A 19,585-nucleotide genomic window follows, 5' to 3' on the forward strand; every position below is an offset into this window, starting at 1 on the left:
TTGTTATTACTGCTATTATTTGAACTTGTTAATCAATGTTATTGACTATGAAACAGGCTTTCACTTTTTAAATTTAAATGCCTAAACATTTGTGGGGAAATATGATTTTTATTCATAATGTAATGAAATCCCATGTATCAGGACAGCATCATTAGGATGCTTAAAGATGGAATTTTTCTGTTTTGGGATAGTCTGAAACAGGATGAAATTAGAGAAGATAACTTTTTTTCCTAATTCTTTTTATTAGTGAAACTGAGTAGAAAGTTTACTTCATAAGGCTTTTATTCTCTTCAGAGGAGGACTTCAAGGATCATTTTTTTCATGTCATCACTTTACAGATGAGAATCTTGAGGCCCAGAGAAAGGAAGTGATTTGTTGCAAAATATTACACCTTTCATACACTTTATTTTGTCAAACCATTCCTTTTATGCAATGGAATCATTGCTATTAGTGCCATATAAAGATTAACAACTAAGAAATATTTAAAGGAAGAAATAGATGAATTGTCTTTATACTTAACAAAGAGTATTTCACCCAGCAGATCCAGCTTTCTTCCAAATACTATAATTCCATATAATACACTGCAAAGCCTATCAACAATTCTCATTTCTATCTGGCCAAAATGATTGCTTCGGTTTAGACCCCAAAGCTCAAGGGATAATGAAGAGGGGACCCAAAACTCTGAAAATCCTTAAAAGAGAAAATCTCCTTCAACTCTGCCTCAGTGAGGGGACTCCACTCTGAAGCACAGTTTCATCTTTGTTATCTAGGTGGAGTCGACTCAGTCCTGAAACCCACTGAATTCAATTCAAGTTCGACCTCAAAGCTGAAACCCAGCTAGGAGCCAACTTGGGACTCCACCCACCAGCCCCCTTCAGCTTGTAGCCAAAGTCCCCTATTATAAAAGAGTCAAACTAAAACCCTCTCTTTGCAGAGGTTCCAAACATGCCAGCCATAGCATGCTTGGCACTCCAAGGAGTTTCTGCCCACTGGAATACTCTTTTCCATTGCCCTCTTCTCTTTACCCTCACCTATTTCCTTAATCAGATTTTAGCCTTACTTCCAATTCCCATAATAAACCTCTTTTATCAATCCAGGTTTTTGGGTCTGTAAATTCCTTTACAGAGAACCTATACTTGTGCCGAATTCCAAGGGGTTGCAGGAGAGACAAACCCTTCCATTTGATTCCCTGAACCCCGAACCTGCCACTAGACCTCATTTAACTCACTGACCACCAAAAACCTAATTTCATTTGGGTTCCCCAAATCTAAACTTCATCAATAAGACTGAGAGATTGTCTCCAGAAAAAGCTTTGGCAATTTAATACAATTGGGTGGGTATGGTGGTGGAAAGGACAATGGGAGTCAGAATACTGAGAATAGTTCTGTTTATAAATGTTTTATAACAAAAAAAAAAAACTCATTAATTTGATTTTTATAACTTGATGTAAAATATGCATGTAAGTATCAGTATTCCCATTTTACAGATAGGGAAACTGCGACTCAGAGACTGTGTCTTTCAAAATCTTAGGACCAAAAAAAAGTAATAATTAGCAAAACAGGTTCTGGCCTTCTGACTCCTAAGTTCATTTAGAATCATAAGATTTAGAACTAAAAAAGACCTTAGGGATGGTGTGGCAACTAGGAGATCCTAGATTCTAGTCTGATAATCTCATTTTATATCTAAAGAAATGGGGGTCTAGACAATTGAATACTAAGTGACAGAATAGACTCAAACTCATCTTCCGAATGCAAATCAGTACTTTTTCTATTATATACTACTTACATTTTCTAATCATATTCCATATTGAATTCCAGCTCATCCACTGAGGTTCAACATTTTTATCAGTGGCTTGAATAAAGAAATAAATGTCATGCTTATTAAATTCACAAATGATACAAAGATAGGAAATGTAAATAACATATTGAATGACTTCATCAGGACCTGATATCACAGCAAGCTACAACAATTACCTAAATCATTGATTTATTTGTTGTCCAAAGAAATTTGGATTTTGTTATTTCCCTGAATCTGTGCTTTTATTAATACAAATGTCCATCTCCACCCCTGCCATGAAGCTCTCCCAACCATAACTTTCCTCAATCTTTGCAATTTTTATACTTGTCCCGTTAATCTTCTAAAGGACTCCATTTAACATTTGTACATTTCCTATTTAATTATCATGCTTTATCATTGTGTTATAATTATTTGTCTACATGTTTTATATACTATTATTTTGTGAACTGTAGGAAGTCAGGCTTTTAAAAAATTCCTCTAGTACCTAGAAAACTGTGCTCTGTACCTGGAGCTCTGTACTCTAGTACCTAGAACTAGTGCCTGCATACCTAAGGGATTACTCAATGATTATTGAAGTGGAAATGTAGATAAAATGAGAGGAGTTGAAGTGATATGAACAGTGCTTCATTTTGCTTTTTAAAAAATCATTTCTGTATTTTCAAATGTTTTTTATGGAAATCTTCCAAAAATCACAGCAACCTGTTTATAAAGGGGGAAAAAAGAAACCACATCTACTTTTCAAAACTGGGAAAGGGTGATATGTTATGATTCTCAAGGTAAGGGGTGAGATAGAGTAAATATGTTATGTATGCTATATTATCTGTGACAAGAACTATGGATCCCATTTAAACTCTTCTGTGCTACTGGAAAACCCTTATTAATTTTAAAATGTTATTATTGGCTCCTTGTGGGTATAGGAATCTATTGACTGGAATATCATTCAGGCAAATGATATCAATAATTATGACATAATTCATTATTTTTGAAGGGAAGCTCATTTTTTTTTTACTTTTGAGTAAAACATAGAAGATAGTTTAAAGAAAAATAAGATCAACTCATTATAACTTAAGACAAATGCCATGCCATGTCAAAACACAATGTTGCCAACTTCCCCTGTAGGGTTATTTTGTTGTTGAAGAGTATTTGAAATAATAAAAATCTGAGTATTATAGCACATTTCTTTTTCTTTGAATCTTTATAAATTACAGAAAAGAATAGATAATAGCAAAATGTAGGAAATGCCACTTGGACCCAAGCTCTAGAGATGATATTTTAAAATGTAATACAATAGCTATCTTTTATTTTAGAGAAGATAAATACAATGACAGTGAAAAGCTCTTGTGAGTAACAGTATTTGTGGAAAATGGGGACTTAGCAATATGTAAAACCAAGCTATTTGTGTTTCTAGGAATGAGAAGTGAATTGGCTTTAACACCTGTCACTTTGGTCTCTTTTTACTTGCTACCTTTAATGCTAGTTCAGCTTTAATGCCTACTGAGTGTTTCAATATTCATTTTAAAATATAATTTTAAACTAGATGTGGTCAAGACATTAAATAATGAAAAGTTATGCATAAGAATAGCATCCAACAGTTCAAGGAATACCAAATTAGAATTAAAAATATTTAGCTTTTCACTTAGGCTTTGCTTAGGCAGAATGGTATAGAGTTGTCAAACATATGTCATGCACCAATATTCCTGAGGGCAGCTGGAAACAGATAAAAATGCAATTGGAAATTATTTAACAAAATGAGTAAAAATACAGTAAAACATATATTACATTATGTTTTTTAATGAAGTTAATATGTGGCCTACAGAGATCCTCACAAATAAAATTCAATGAAAGTAGACTGTGGCATGCTTTCTCTGAGTAACATAACACTTATTGACAGGACATGAATTTCATAATAAAGGGCTCAATGATTTGTCTCAATTTAAGCCAAAGACCTTGAGATGAGAACTCAGTTTCATTTTATAAGATTAGAACAAAGAATAGAGCAGAGTAGATAGGGAAATAATACAGTTGGTATATGCTTGGTGATGTCATAGGGTGATGACAACATGATTGGTTGTATAGCTAAGGCATGGAGAACAATATGTTAAGTTGGAATTTGGGAATGAGACCCTAGCAATAATCCCCTCCTTCCCTCCTGTGACTTAGAATGGTTTATTGTTTGAGTTTAACTACAACATTAAAAATAGTGGCCAGGCTTTTTTGTTTAGATACCAGTTCATTACCTGACCCTAATAAATAAATAAGCATTAATGCATGCCAGGAAATAGCTTTATACACATAAAACTGGACAATGAACTAACTATAAATAAACCCTGACTCTGGAATGTAATTCTTTAACCTGATTCTTTGGATTACAGTTCAGAAAATTTTCACTTTGTCTTTCACTTTTCTTCTATAAAGAAAAATCTGTATTTATGCATTTCTTTCTATCACATTCACAGATTACAAATGGTAGCTCAGGGACCATGCAGGAGGCTCTATGCTTGAGTAAAAATCTTTACAAGATGAGAAAATCATGAGAATACCTACATGGAAACGCCATGGGGGATATTATAAAGTGGTGAAACTAAATTTTTGGAATCACATAATGTTATAGCTGTCTTTAGGAATTATTTGATCCCCCCTTATTTTGCCCATATGGAAAGACTTAGAAGTATCAAGGGACTTGCTATCACATAACAAGACAGTGATAGAAACAGATACAGTTTACTGCATCAGTCGCCACATTATGTCATTCTCTGAAATGGATAAATTATTTCTATAGCAGTCTCCTAATCTACCAGTCTATTAATCTTATTAAAATTTTAAAAAAGGAAATAAGACTGGCATTATATAAATTTTTAGTGAACCTATGTTCCTTCCTGATACATGATAATCATCATATTTTCCTTTCTAAATAATCACATATCACCTGTTAATAACATGTTCTCAGATTTTTGCAGGGATTAATGTCATACTTATAATCAAATAATAAATGAAATTGACTTTAGGATATTAAATTTTCTTTCTTGAACTTGTATTCTTCTCCAAAAATTAAGATGATTATAGGTATATTTTCTACCAGTCTCAGTTCCGTGATGATGTCTTACAGCCCTAAAAGAAATACCTGCAGATATCCAACATCTGCTTTTATATTTTTAAAATAGACTTTAAAATAATTTTTTTTAAATCTGAAAGACTGTTTTTAGTATGGTTATAGTAATGCTTTTATTGATAGAATATTTTTCACACAATAGGCAAATGATATAAATATATAGTTATGAAACTGATGTTTTTCATTGTGAAATTTTAAAAAACTATTTGTTTCAATATTTATTGACGTCAGAAGAGAAGGTATTTGGAGATGAACAGACTACATAAAAAATATTAAGAAAAAACACCAATAAATACCAGATGGTTTTTTTTTAAAGCTTTAATTTTTTTTCCTCTATATATATGAATAGTAAATGTGTCATTTTAAAAACATAGAATGAAACCTCTCTAATTCAGACTAATTGCCACAGTAGCCTGAGTTACAGAGTTAGAGGAAGTGTGGTTTTATTATCTTTAGTTACATAGAGTAATTGTAACTAGTTTACTAAATTGCAGCTTACTAAATGCTGTGAAGAAATGGATACATAAGAATGTTTTGTAATTAGGTAATTAAATCTTACAAGTAAATGAACTCTTTTAAATGTTTGCAGGGGTGGGAAATCCTTTTAGTAAGTTTTAAAACCTCCCAGAAATCTTGTTTCTGCTCTCAGTTTGTTTAGCCAGCTTTTTGTTGGTCATTACACTGAAAGTAAACCAGTTTGTACAATACCATGAATTTTACATACCTACAATCAAAATTAATGTGGATTTTGTTGTTCTTGTATCACTTACTTGTTACTGAATCAAATGGAATAGAGGAAATTATTATGTAACTAACTGGAAGAAAGAGCCCATCCTTATTCCAAAGGTTTCTTCCTCATTTTGACTTTAGCCAGTTCCATGATCCTGTTATTTTTCACACTGATACATTATGCCTTCTAGAATAACATGGTCTGCACATAATAAAATATAATGCAAAATGTTATTATTTTATATGTAAACTTCAGCATGTTTAAAATCACTTGGCAGATGCCAGCTTTAATTAAACCATATATTTTTAAAGGTAGTAGGGGTAAAGGATTTGTAAATATTTTTTAAAAAGAAATTGTATTACTATTTTAGAATTACATTTTAAAAGTTATTAATTTGCTTGACATGTATATAACCCAACCAAGTTAGCTTTAAATCCCCAGTCATGGGTGATAGACATCAAAGTTCTTGTTTAATATGTTATCAGGGAGAGCATGTGGTATGCAGTTTGTTTGACATTTCTGATGATAGTACCTCCAGTGCCTGAATCCACCCCATACAGTTTTGAAGCTTATAATCTTGCTGACCTTAAGAATGGTAAAGCAATGAATATGTTCCCTCTGTGGTACTGAATGGATAACTGAAGAAAAGAAGAAACAAAGAGAGGGAAAAGTCTTTGCTCTTTCCCTGATTGAGACTACAAAGCTGTATTTTATCTGCTTTTTAAAAAATTATTTTTATGAAATACTCTATGAATACAAGCTATTATTAGTGTGGCTGTTATGTGAGACTATTTTGCCTCCAAAGCATAGTTCCTCATCTCATTGGAAAAAAGAAAAAAAATCATGCCTTTGTGTATATGAATCTCTGTGTGTATATGTATATATTTTATTTGTATATGTAGAATGTAATTGTGTAAACATACATACATATAAGGTTATATGTATGTGTTTGTGTGTGCTATGCATGTATAGTATAATTATATACCTATACACACACACTTATTTACATATAATACTTTACATAGAAGGACATATATGTGTGTATCATATATGTACAATGTAATTATACATAATGCACATGCATGTATGCTGTACATGTGCATGATAGAAAAATGGAATTGAAGCCCTTTACAAATATTAAACTAGGGTATTTGGGTTCTAGACAGGTGGGTAGAATTCCTTTGGTTTAAGGGGTTTCATTTAGTGGACTCATTAAATCACAATAGCCATTTCTCTCTGCATGTTCCCCTCCTACCACTGAGGAAAGGAGCCAAGTCTAATCAGATGTACCCATTGTTATTATTGCTACTGATGTTGTTGTCATTGTTAAGTTGCATATTGAGCATTATATAAAGACCAGTATTACTGCTCATTTTTCTTACTTGGACTAAGTGTGAGGAAACTATCTGAATGTTAGTTGTTGGTGTATTTTCTTACTTACTTTAAAGTTGCCTATAAAGTGGCCTATATTAATTCAAACATATACAAAGAAATTATTCTAGAGAGCAAAGCAGCAGGAAAAATGCTTCCTTTGTAATTTGGACTGTGACATTTTCTGAATGAAGATGCTAATACATGTGAGATTTCAAAAACCAACAGTACATATAAGGCATGTTTTTATCAAAAGTTCTGAATCTCATTAAAATTTTTTTTAGTGTTTTTGTTCAGTAGTTTTGGTCATGTCTAACTCATGATTCCATTTGGTTGTTTTTGTTTTTGATTTTTACAAAAATACTAGAATTGTTTGTCATTTCCTTCTCCATTTTACAGATGAGGAAACTGAAGTAAATTGAGTTAAGTAATTTGATCAAGATCATTATCACTAGTAAGTGTCTGAGGCCAGATTTCAACTCAGGAAGATGGATCTTTCTGACTTCAGGCACAGTACTCTACCTACTGTTCCTCCGAGTAATTATTATACTATAGAAGAGAAGTTTATGGTCTCTTGAAAAATGAAACATAAAGACTAAATCATATATTTCTATTTATATCCACCCATCCATCTATCTATTATTTAATTATAGGGAACCATAAAATTCAACCTTGGACAGCAGTTACAAACCAAGCTTTAGATGTTGCATGGAGAACAGTAAAGGGACCAGTGATGTTGGGCATATCATTTCTCGCTGCCACCCTCTGCTACTTCAGAAGTCTATTTTTATATTTAGGACACCGGTTGAAATGGTATGTTCTTTTGCCATTTTATCTATTTTTTAAATGCCTTTTTTTTAAGCAGATACTTTTCACAAATCATCATCTGACATTATTTTTTTTTTAACATTTCAGGTGGAGTGGATACCTGCAGAGAAAATTCAAAAGTAAATATGCTTTTCACAGTTCTGCTGTTCCTGTTATGGAAGGGAAAGAAGGGGGAAGTTGAGGGAAGAAGAAAAGGAAAATTAATAGCTTTTTATGTTCAATTTGATTTAGAAAACCTCAGTGTGGAGGCAGAAGTTGATCTCCTTGGTTATTGTGCAAGAGAATGGAAAGGAGAAACAAGCCGAGCCAAGCTGATGAGGAAGGTATCGCTATTTTTAAAAGCAGGGAAGAAACAAACTCCATCCAACTTTATTTATTGTCAAGCCCAAAGAGTACTTAAAAATATTTGCTATTTTGTTCATTAAAACTCCTTGAGTCATATGTTGTCAATTCATTCTAACATATTCTAAAACTATTACTTTGGTATGGTTGCTGTTAAGAATAATCCATTTAAATTAGGTTCCATAATTCAGGAAATTCCAATGTTAACAGATGTTTGCTAAATTCATTATAATTCAGTGGACATTTATCACATACTACTAGATGTTGAGGACACAGAGGCAAAACAAAACAGTCCCTGCCTTCTAGAAAATTACATTGGGCAAAGGGAGCGATATAATACACATAAGCAGAGAAGTACATACAAAGTAAGAGGGGAGAAAGAGTTTGAAGTGATCTAGAAAAGTCTCATTTAGGTAGGAGCATTCAAAGTCTACTTGGAAGAAAATCAGGGATTCTGTAAGGTAGGGATGAGGAGGAAGTACATCCCAGGCCTAGTGACCAGCTGAGTAGAATTGGAAAGTTGGGAGATGAAATGTCATAGTACAAGGAGAAGTTAATATTAGATATTTGCTGAGTAAATATTATAACCCCCTTCCTTATTCCAGTAGGTTGTTGCAGAGATTCTTTCATTTTTATCTTCCTATTTTCAACTTCCATTACACATACCTAACAGGTCCTAAATAAATGCAATTTCATTTAATCTAATTAAAATTAAATTTCTGAGCCCTTGAACTGAGCCTCTTTCATTTTTTTGTAGGTGCTAGAGAATATGGATATAATTCTTAATACAAGGTTATTGTATACAAAGAACCTTAGTTGTTGGGTTTTTGTAAATGAAGCACTTTCTTATAATTTCTAAAACTAAGATGAGAAAAAAGCCTTTTTTTTTTACTTTGTATAAAGTAAAATATGTTGGTTTATGATCTGTTTGAAATATATATAATGTGTAGTGAACATAAGTCCTTTGGTAAAAGAAATTGAGGTAATGGAGGATAAATGTTCAAGTGGTTACAATGGTAGCCTATAACCAAACAGATTTTTCAGTAGATATAAAAGAATGAAGCACTTGGGCATTTTGACTAAAATCTGTCCTACTGACCAGTGAAGCTATAGAAAATGTGTTTTGCTTTCAAAAATTGACATAATTAACATCCAGAAATAATCCTCTCCTTCCAACCAGGCAAAGCAATTCAATTATTAGCATTGATTATTATTAGCATCTATGTAGAGGGGTCTCCTTATCTCATAATGAATGTGGAAGTCATGCTAAATTAACATTTTAGCAAAACTAGCTTAGCTAGATGCCATTAACAGCCCAATGACATATAGAGTATAGTGGGTGGGCTTTTTTAAATCAGGGCAGGGAGAATTCTCTGAAGAGATTTTAAACCTCTTCTTAACATTTTCTTTTTTACCTCCCAAATTAATTTTCATTCCAGTTGTTTCATTTCCTTTTTTATATTAGGTCAAATCACTTGAATGTAACATTGATATTCATGGTAATGTGCTTACCTACTTTTGCTCTAAACTTTTTTCTGATTACTCTTTTTGTTTTTTAACATATAGGCAACTGTATCTTGGTTCTCATTATTATATATAGATTATACTTCATGGTCTCTGCTGTCTACTTTCTTTCTAATATTACATGAAAAGGAATCTAATCAAATGGATCTGGAATCAAGAAAACTCAAGACTTCAAATCTAGCCTCAAATATTGTGTGATGCTGGGCAGCCATTTAACTGTTTTCCTCAGTTTTTTTTTTTTTATCTGTAAAAATAAGCTGAACAAAAAAATGGCAAACTCCTCCAGTTTTTTTCGCCAAAATAATCCCAAATGTGGTCAAGAAGAGTCAGACACAGATGAGCAACAACAAAAATAATATCCCTTCACATTGAAATATGAAACAATACAAATGTGAAATAGCTTGACTTTTAGAAGAAGTTTTTCTATTTCTATTTGGATCTCATGGTTAAATTTGACTTTATTTCCTTTCTTTAGATTTTTCTCCTTCAGAATTACAGAAATATATTTTCTTCCTAATAGGCTTATGAGGAACTCTTTTGGCGTCATCATATTAAATGTATTCGGCAAGTCAAAGGAGATAATTATGATGCATTAAGATCAGTCCTATTTCAGATACTCAGCCAGGGCCTCTCTCTTCCATCCTGGATGAAAGAAAAAGACATTGTAAAGGTAGGATGTCATGTTTTAAGTCAAAAAATATTTCTAGTATAGCCCTCTGTGAAATGAAATTTTGTAGCACAAACATCTTCAACTACCATATTTTTTATAAAAAAAAAATGATCAGAGTTTAAAAGGAACCTTGAGAGATTCTACTTAATCCATTTCCTGGGCTGTTATGTAAAACTATATTCAAACTATTCCAGAAAGATCTTGCTTGGGTTTTTCCTTAAAATCCATAATTAGATAATTGATTGATTTTATATGTGGTTTCTTTTACACACACACACACACACACACTATTTCTCATAACCCTTAAAATGGCAAAATTTTTCTAAATTCTTCTTAGAATCCATTTAAAAAGTATTCCTTTTTCTAATACCCATTTGTTTAGCTGAACTAAAACTAAGATGTTTAAGGATAGAGAATATGTGAGAAAAAGTATTGTATCATGTCTAAAGTTACTCACTTAAAATTACTGTTTATTTTAAAATTGCTTGGTTAACATGAATCATTCCATAGCTTTTATTAAAGCTATTTTAATGAAAGGAATTTGATCTGTCACCTATACATTTTTTGTTTGTTATATTTGAACTGTTAGAACTTGTAAAAATTTTAAATAAGAATGTCTTATACAGAATTATAAAAAGTTGTTTAGTTTTTTTTTTTTTTAATAATGTTCTATCTATATCTTTGAGTTACAGCCAGTTATTTAATTTGGCTAACTATAGTTGGATATTATCATTTCTAGTTTGTATTTGTTGTGTCTTTTATTTGTGACAAAATACTGATTTTTTCATAGCATTTATAACTTTTTCCCTCCCAAGCTTCCTGAAAAGCTACTCTTTTCGCAAGGTTGTAATTGGATTCAACAATACAGCTTTGGCCCTGAGAAATATACAGGCCCAAATGTGTTTGGGAAATTACGTAAATGTGTTGAATTATTAAAGAGTCAGGTAAGTGCTTGGAAACAGACTAAGAAGAGGAAAATACATTCAGAAGTAGTAATGTCTCAGTTCTGTCATCACTTTCATTGTCTTTGTTCCTGATCTCAGGCACGTTAATTTATGTTGCATTTAAAGGAGTAGAAAAGAAAGTGTTTCCTCTATCCATTATTATCTTCCTGTCTAGGTTCACATCTCTTCCTCCTACCAAGTGTGAACACCTGCAAGGTTTTACTGCTTCCACAAAAGAAGTTGAACAGATCTCTTCCCTTCTAGATAGTATCTTGACAAGAATAGTCTTCTAGTATTGCTCTTGTATTTCCTCCCTTTCTTTCAAGTAGTTGAGAGAGAATAGCCCAGAAGGTCAGAGCTATTTCCTTCTGGCAGGTATTCAGAGTATTATGCAGCTGATTTTTTATTTGTCATTTTTCTGCTCCAATGTGCAGGTGGGGGAAAAAAAACCTATCTTACAGACTTTTCTGTGTGGGGGGAGGTGGAGGGTGGGGTGTATCTGTCTGTCTTGAGTATCTCTTTCTCTATCTTTGTTTGTCTCTTTATCTAGTTCACCAGTCCTGTTTTGGGTACTCTCCCTCTGGCTCTACCTATTGCCATCTCCGTTGTCTTCCATTCTCTCTGTTTTCCTCTTCCTCTTCCTCTCCTCCTTCTCCTGTCCATACTTCTCCCATCTCTCTCAGTTTAAGAAAAATTGTAAATAAATATTTGTTGACTGCATTATGAATTTCTTTCTTTAGATAATTGTCTCATAATTTTAAGATTATTAACAATGATTCCATTTTCTGTTATATGGAGATGATTTTTGATAGATTTCTATGTTTGTTATTTTATATAAATACTTAATTGTACATTTTTTTTTAGTTCAACTGATACTAGATTTGTATATTTTCTATTGATTTAATCATTTCACTCTGTAATGTATGTTCTGATAATTCCTGTTAAGTTTCTCATAGTATACATGAGCAGAACAGACTACAAAGAATGTAAGATTATTTGACTTGAGGTAGCTTTGTCTCTCTTTTATGTTGTACTAGACTGGGCCTGACTCAAGCTGATCTCTTGCTACTTTAGGTCCAAAATTGGAATTGAATAAAACACTCATAATCTAATCTAACAGCTAACAAAAGGAGACTTATTTAGCTATATCAGGGGGATGATGCTCAGGGCAAGGAAGAGATATTCATCCAGGATAAAGCAGAGATTCAATTTTTCACAGCATTCCAGTCTTGTTCAGGCTGTTGATCTGTGATCTGAAGCCCCAGAAAGGAACACTAGCTTCTTATATCCTGACTGTTTTGTACCTAAGTAACCAGGAAACTATAGCAGTGGCCCTAAGCCTTTGTGCCCTGAGCAACTCAATTCTCTCAAATAGTTTCCAGAACTTTTAAGGAAAAAATAGCCTAACATACAGGGTTGGGGGGGTGTACTTAAGTAAAGTGTGCCTCATGAATACATTGACTATATTTTTTAAACCTCAAATTGGGAAATATTGTCTTGCAAAGACAATTAATTTGACATTGGGACAATCCCAGATAATATAGAACATATCACAATCCATAGAGCAATAATCTTACAAATTATAGTGACATGGGCTGGTTCTATTTCCAATAGTCAAAATCAAGGTTATAAATTAAATGAAATTTATTAGCTTTCCAGTCTATCCTCCTACTGCCTTTTTTTAAAAATAGTTATGTGATTTATCTATCATATTTCTCTCCTTTGAATCATAGACTTTAGGATTAGATGGAAATATAGAAATTGCCTATTTCTCCCTCCTCATTTTGAAGAAAAACCATTAGGGAGGAATGTGCCAAAACTAAATAATCTATCCAAGTAATAAGTACTTGTGTGCATCTTAGCTATTACTTTTAGGAAAGTGGGGTCCCACAATTTTGATCTAGCTCATTAGTGATATGAATAGAAACTTAAAAACAAGTGCAAGAGGGGTCTGGGCTCCAAGGCAGGATGATGGGGAATCTGGAAGAGGGAAATATTTCTCATCAAATGGGCTTTTGGTCCCCTCAAATTTTGCTTTGTAATCTTTTCACTAAGACCTATCCTACTCATATTCCACTTGCCTCTAGTAGCATTCAATTCTGGACGGTTGGACACAATTAAATTTATGTGGCAACATTCAATGATTTGAGAACATGAAATTTGACGTGAGAACCATGAAAACATGCTTTCATTGAGAGTTTTCTCTTCTTTTGAATAATAGTGAAAAGGATCAGATCCCTATAATCCTTTACATAACAATGGGTGTTGTTTTGTAAATTAAGTTGTTTTATGAACTAAGCTTGAGTGATTTGGGAATGTTGACTTATACCATAAACTCCTTGAGGTCAGGTCTGTTCAACTCTTTGAGTTCAACTGATACTAGATTTGTATATTTTGTATTGATTTAATTATTTCACTCTGTAATGTATGTTCTGATAATTCCTGTTAAGTTTCTCATAGTATACATGAGCAGAACAGACTACAAAGAATGTAAGATTATTTGACTTTAGGTAGCTTTGTCTCTCTTTTATGTTGTACTAGACTGGGCCTGACTCAAGCTGATCTCTTGCTACTTTAGGTCCAAAATTGGAATTGAATAAAACACTCATAATCTAATCTAACAGCTAACAAAAGGAGACTTATTTAGCTATATCAGGGGGATGATGCTCAGGGCAAGGAAGAGATATTCATCCAGGATAAAGCAGAGATTCAATTTTTCACAGCATTCCAGTCTTGTTCAGGCTGTTGATCTGTGATCTGAAGCCCCAGAAAGGAACACTAGCTTCTTATATCCTGACTGTTTTGTACCTAAGTAACCAGGAAACTATAGCAGTGGCCCTAAGCCTTTGTGCCCTGAGCAACTCAATTCTCTCAAATAGTTTCCAGAACTTTTAAGGAAAAAATAGCCTAACATACAGGGTTGGGGGGGTGTACTTAAGTAAAGTGTGCCTCATGAATACATTGACTATATTTTTTAAACCTCAAATTGGGAAATATTGTCTTGCAAAGACAATTAATTTGACATTGGGACAATCCCAGATAATATAGAACATATCACAATCCATAGAGCAATAATCTTACAAATTATAGTGACATGGGCTGGTTCTATTTCCAATAGTCAAAATCAAGGTTATAAATTAAATGAAATTTATTAGCTTTCCAGTCTATCCTCCTACTGCCTTTTTTTAAAAATAGTTATGTGATTTATCTATCATATTTCTCTCCTTTGAATCATAGACTTTAGGATTAGATGGAAATATAGAAATTGCCTATTTCTCCCTCCTCATTTTGAAGAAAAACCATTAGGGAGGAATGTGCCAAAACTAAATAATCTATCCAAGTAATAAGTACTTGTGTGCATCTTAGCTATTACTTTTAGGAAAGTGGGGTCCCACAATTTTGATCTAGCTCATTAGTGATATGAATAGAAACTTAAAAACAAGTGCAAGAGGGGTCTGGGCTCCAAGGCAGGATGATGGGGAATCTGGAAGAGGGAAATATTTCTCATCAAATGGGCTTTTGGTCCCCTCAAATTTTGCTTTGTAATCTTTTCACTAAGACCTATCCTACTCATATTCCACTTGCCTCTAGTAGCATTCAATTCTGGACGGTTGGACACAATTAAATTTATGTGGCAACATTCAATGATTTGAGAACATGAAATTTGACGTGAGAACCATGAAAACATGCTTTCATTGAGAGTTTTCTCTTCTTTTGAATAATAGTGAAAAGGATCAGATCCCTATAATCCTTTACATAACAATGGGTGTTGTTTTGTAAATTAAGTTGTTTTATGAACTAAGCTTGAGTGATTTGGGAATGTTGACTTATACCATAAACTCCTTGAGGTCAGGTCTGTTCAACTCTTTGAGTACATGACTTGACAGAGTACTTAGGTGATATTTAAGGACTGCTGATGATAGTCTAGTCTTTCTAATAGTATTTGTAATCCTTCTTAAGCTTATTTTAAAATTTCTTTTGCAGTGGACAGAGTTTAATGGTATTAAGGACCAGCACAAGAGAGGGAACATGTGTAACAGCCTTTTTTCTGATGAGAGCCTAGAATACAAGCTATATGAAGCTTTAAAATTCATCATGTTATATCAAGTGATTGAAGTATATGAACAAGTGAAGAGTGAAAAGGCCATTCCCAGTCTCTATCGCCTCCTGTTTTCCAGGGAAACATCCTCAGATCCTTTAAGTTTCATGATGAATCACCTGAATTTTATAGGTGATACATGTGGATTACAACAGGTAAATATCAAGCAATGTCAGAGGAAGGTACTAGTAGTATTTAAGATAGCATGGAGTTCAATTCAATTCAATAAATATTTATTCTTAAACCAATTTTTTCAATTAACATAATTTTTTTTCTTTTGCATTTTGCATTGTATAAAAAGAAAAAATATCACAATATGTGACAAATATGCCTAGTCAGACAAAGCAAAGTTTCATATTGATCATGTCCACAAATCTTTATTTAGCTACTGTTATATGTAAGGCTTTGTTAAAGATATTCATGATTTTAAAGATTTCATAATAAAAGACAAAAGATACTTTATCTTGCTATCTCATGACAGTTAAATTTTTACTCAGATCTATAACCACAGGGTGCTTCATCTGTGATCCTTCACAAAGGAGTCTCTCAAAAATCTCTAATGTTTTTTATCAAATGAAATATTATATTCTCATAACAGAAACTGACCAAATATTAATTGTTTTCCTTTGTAATACTCAAAATTAGTTTGATTTTGTTGTTTGCTTTGTATTATTATTTATTTTCAAATTTTAAAAATTTATTGCTTTGTTCTTTCCCTTCACTCCTCTTTGACTCTTTTTTCCCCTTTAGAAAGCTTAGAAATCTTTTTTTCCTATATTAATTGTTTATAAGTTGACCTAAAACTAATTGGAAGACGGTTCATCTTTTGTGTACATCTTCCACACTGCTTGTTTATCCTTATTCCATACACTATTCCTTCTTACAAAAAAGATATGATCTCTTCATGTTATGTAGAGTTATTCTTATAATTTTCACTCTTAGTTTAAGATAAATTCTGGATACTTGCTCCTAATTCTTGATTTACTCCTAGTCTTATGTACAGGACTATAAAAAGATTGCTTTGTTAAAGTGTTTTCCTCCTCTGTGGTAAGAACAGGAATTGGATAATATTGTACATTTGTGATCTTTCTCTCATCTTTCTACCAGATTGACATGTTGATTCTTGGACACTCTCTTGAAGTCAGAATAAAAGTGTTTAGACTGTCTAAGTTTAATACCAGAGACTTTCAAGTCTACTATCCAGAAGAACGCCACAGAGAATGGCCTGAGATCTGCCTTCTGACTGAAAATGACCGCCACTACCATATTCCTGTCTTCCAAGTATGAGATAGAATTGGTACTATTGTCTACAATAGCAATGAACATGCTTAAAATAAAGTGTTGCATGAAAACCAAAGCTTATGTCTGGCCACTAAAGGAACTGAATGCTTTTCTTTCCCCTTCTGGTGTTATAGGTTGTGATGGATAATACCTTTGTTATTATTTTGGGTGTATGGTTTCTTCAAAAGGACACTGAGAACTAGGATTTATTGGAATTTTTTGACCTAGTTCATAAGGGATCTGGCTGTTCAAAATGCCTTTGAATGGCACAGAATGTTGATCAAAAAAATGAGTCTACAGTTAATGTAGAAAAACTGACTTTTTACAAGTATACAAGCTAAAAATATTGGGACATTGTTAAGCATAACCTCAGTAAAAGAAAAATATTACTTGGGAATCTTTCCATTGCTTATTATTGATTTGACCTTAGCATTATCATCTCCATCCATCAGGAATCTCCATGGTACTTTGGTTTTCTACAATCATTTTCTTGACTTTTTAGAAAAAAAAGAGCATGCAAGTGGGGAAACTACTTTTATGCTATGTTGTATGAATCTTTTTTATATTATTTTCAACTTTTGTGGCTGGATCTAATTGATTTAACATTATGTGTGCAAAAATGAATGTTTCTATTAAATATTCCATAGTTTGAAGCAAACATGATACAGATACTGTACTGTTTCTGAAATGTCAAGCTGTTATACATCATATGAATTTTAATGGGGAATTACATGCTTTTTGAAGTTTCTCTTTGTATTTAATGTTATTTTGAATGATACCATTTTTCTCTGCCATCTATATCAAATATCATTATTATGCTCAAAAATATAAATTTTTAAGTTAAACCTACCAAACATTTGCTACTTCAAAGTTGTTCACTTAATGAAAGGTATGAGGATTCAACATAGTTATTCCTCCTTAGATATAGTGAGGAATAGCTACTGTGACATGTAAGAAAAAGAATATGTTAACAAATGCTATGGTGCATGGAAGTCACATCCACAATTAAAAGAACCTTAATATAATATTTTCAAAAAAACTAAGACTTATGAGAGATATTTCATAAGTTGTTGTGTAGTTTTTTGTTTCCTAGCTTAACAATAGAAAGTTCAAATCAAGAAGATTTGTATTCCTTATATTTCATATAATCCAGTTCAATATATAGAATCCATGGGATTGGATTTTATTAACTTTGTGATCTCTAAGGCTGCTCATATCTTCTTTGATTCTGATTAATAACTTTTAAAATTCTTTCTACTAAAAAGTCATTTTGAAATGTATATTAGTGTGATATAATTGGCTGACTTTACTAAATCTATGCTTTTTTATCTTTGGGTATTGACTGAGACAGTAAGTTATTAGCTATTCTCTGGTATACATAGCAGTACTGCTCATTATTTTAAAAGTAGTGGCAAAACATTCTGTTAAGGTTTTAAAACTAGGAATTCAGAATTTTTAAGTTACTCCTGGGTTTGTATTAGTCTTCACTTCAATTATTCCAGCACCTACATACTACTGAAAAGACAAAATCTTACCACAGGGATCAGCATCTCTCATTCTGAAAGTAGTATCCCAAATAATGTTTTCTGATCTAATATTAATGAACTGTTTCTAGGTCCATGGTGAACTATATTTGCGCTCATCTTTTTAAAGAATCCATTTGCTCTGAGCCCAGACACAAATACTAGACTATATTCAGTCCTATGGGAACCTAACTTCCAATTTTAACCACCACTACCACCACCATGGTATCTCGGAGATTAATTATAGAAAGCTTAAATGTAGGCTCATGCCTAGGATTTTTCCAAAAGGGGGGAGTTTACAAGTTGCTTTGTGTGATGACCACGTTAGCACCCTGGATAGCTTATAATCAGCTGGAGTCAGGATAAGCAAAAGTCAACCAAAGTGACCCTGGCTAGTCTTACTCTACCCCCTAGTCCCTCCTACAATTCTCTGTATATGCCAATTATCGAGCCAGCACAGGATAGTGGGAAGGGCCATTCCCAAAGCACATGCCCATAGAGAATTGTTCAATTGGTATTTAACCTTAAGTGCTCGAACCGATCTCAGTACATCGATTCACGAGCTTCATCCCTTTACATCTCCCACTTTCTTTTGTTTTAGAACACAGGTGGTCACGCCATCCCTGACTTCTCAGGAAAGGAGGGAAAGCACTAAAAAGGAGATGATCATGCCCTCCCTGACATCTCAGGAAGGGAGATGAAAAGCACCAAAGGGAAGTTGGGATTGCTAGTGGGTTTCTGGGCTGAAGGGTCTTATTAGAAACAGATATGCACAAATCCATCAGCATGGGAGGTATTACACAAGCACATAGCAATAACACACAGGCTATTAGTGGTAACTCTTCCCACAGCCAGTGCAGGCTCAATGTAGTGTAATAAACATGAATTGTACATGCAAGTAGTGATATAACAAACAATATAAATCAACATGGTGTTGTAAAAGATTTCCAGAAGTCCTAGAAGGAGGGTATGTAAACAGAAGTCACACATACACCTTCTTCAGCAGCCAAGAGATAGTCCAAAACCAATCTATTGTTCATTGTTTCATGTGTCAGGGAATCCAATGATCCCCTCAAGTTTTTGAAGTCCTGCAACTGTCTTTTTATGTGTTATGGAATCCAATGATTCCAGCAGATTTTGAAGTCCTGTAACAGTCTTATCATTTCTCAGAAAATGCAGTGATTCCTGAGGGTTTTCAAGTACTACAACAGTCTTATCATATCTCAGAGAATCCAATGATTCCTGAGGGTTTTGAACTCCAACAATTTTTGATGTCCCTGAATCAAACACTATAACTGCCAGGCTCTTTCTGTGGTGGTCACAGTCAGGAACAAAACCCCCCAATATTTCTTGGATCTTCTCCTTCG

General features: G+C 33.1%; 1 protein-coding gene across 1 annotated transcript in view; it reads left to right on the forward strand.

Moving 5' to 3' along the window:
* Nucleotides 1-17,443, forward strand: part of OTULINL (OTU deubiquitinase with linear linkage specificity like) — a 42,874-nt gene extending 25,431 nt beyond the window's left edge. Inside the window, exons 2-8 of the mRNA XM_051969860.1 lie at nt 7,661-7,820; nt 7,923-7,954; nt 8,067-8,158; nt 10,222-10,371; nt 11,187-11,315; nt 15,300-15,569; nt 16,522-17,443. Coding sequence (XP_051825820.1) covers nt 7,661-7,820; nt 7,923-7,954; nt 8,067-8,158; nt 10,222-10,371; nt 11,187-11,315; nt 15,300-15,569; nt 16,522-16,701 — 1,013 coding nt within the window. The 3' untranslated portion in view covers nt 16,702-17,443. The remainder of the gene's footprint in view (nt 1-7,660; nt 7,821-7,922; nt 7,955-8,066; nt 8,159-10,221; nt 10,372-11,186; nt 11,316-15,299; nt 15,570-16,521) is intronic.
* Nucleotides 17,444-19,585: the final 2,142 nt, after the last annotated feature.

The sequence above is a fragment of the Antechinus flavipes genome, chromosome 1, assembly GCF_016432865.1.
Source record: "Antechinus flavipes isolate AdamAnt ecotype Samford, QLD, Australia chromosome 1, AdamAnt_v2, whole genome shotgun sequence".
In the NCBI taxonomy this organism is placed as follows: Eukaryota; Metazoa; Chordata; class Mammalia; order Dasyuromorphia; family Dasyuridae; genus Antechinus; species Antechinus flavipes.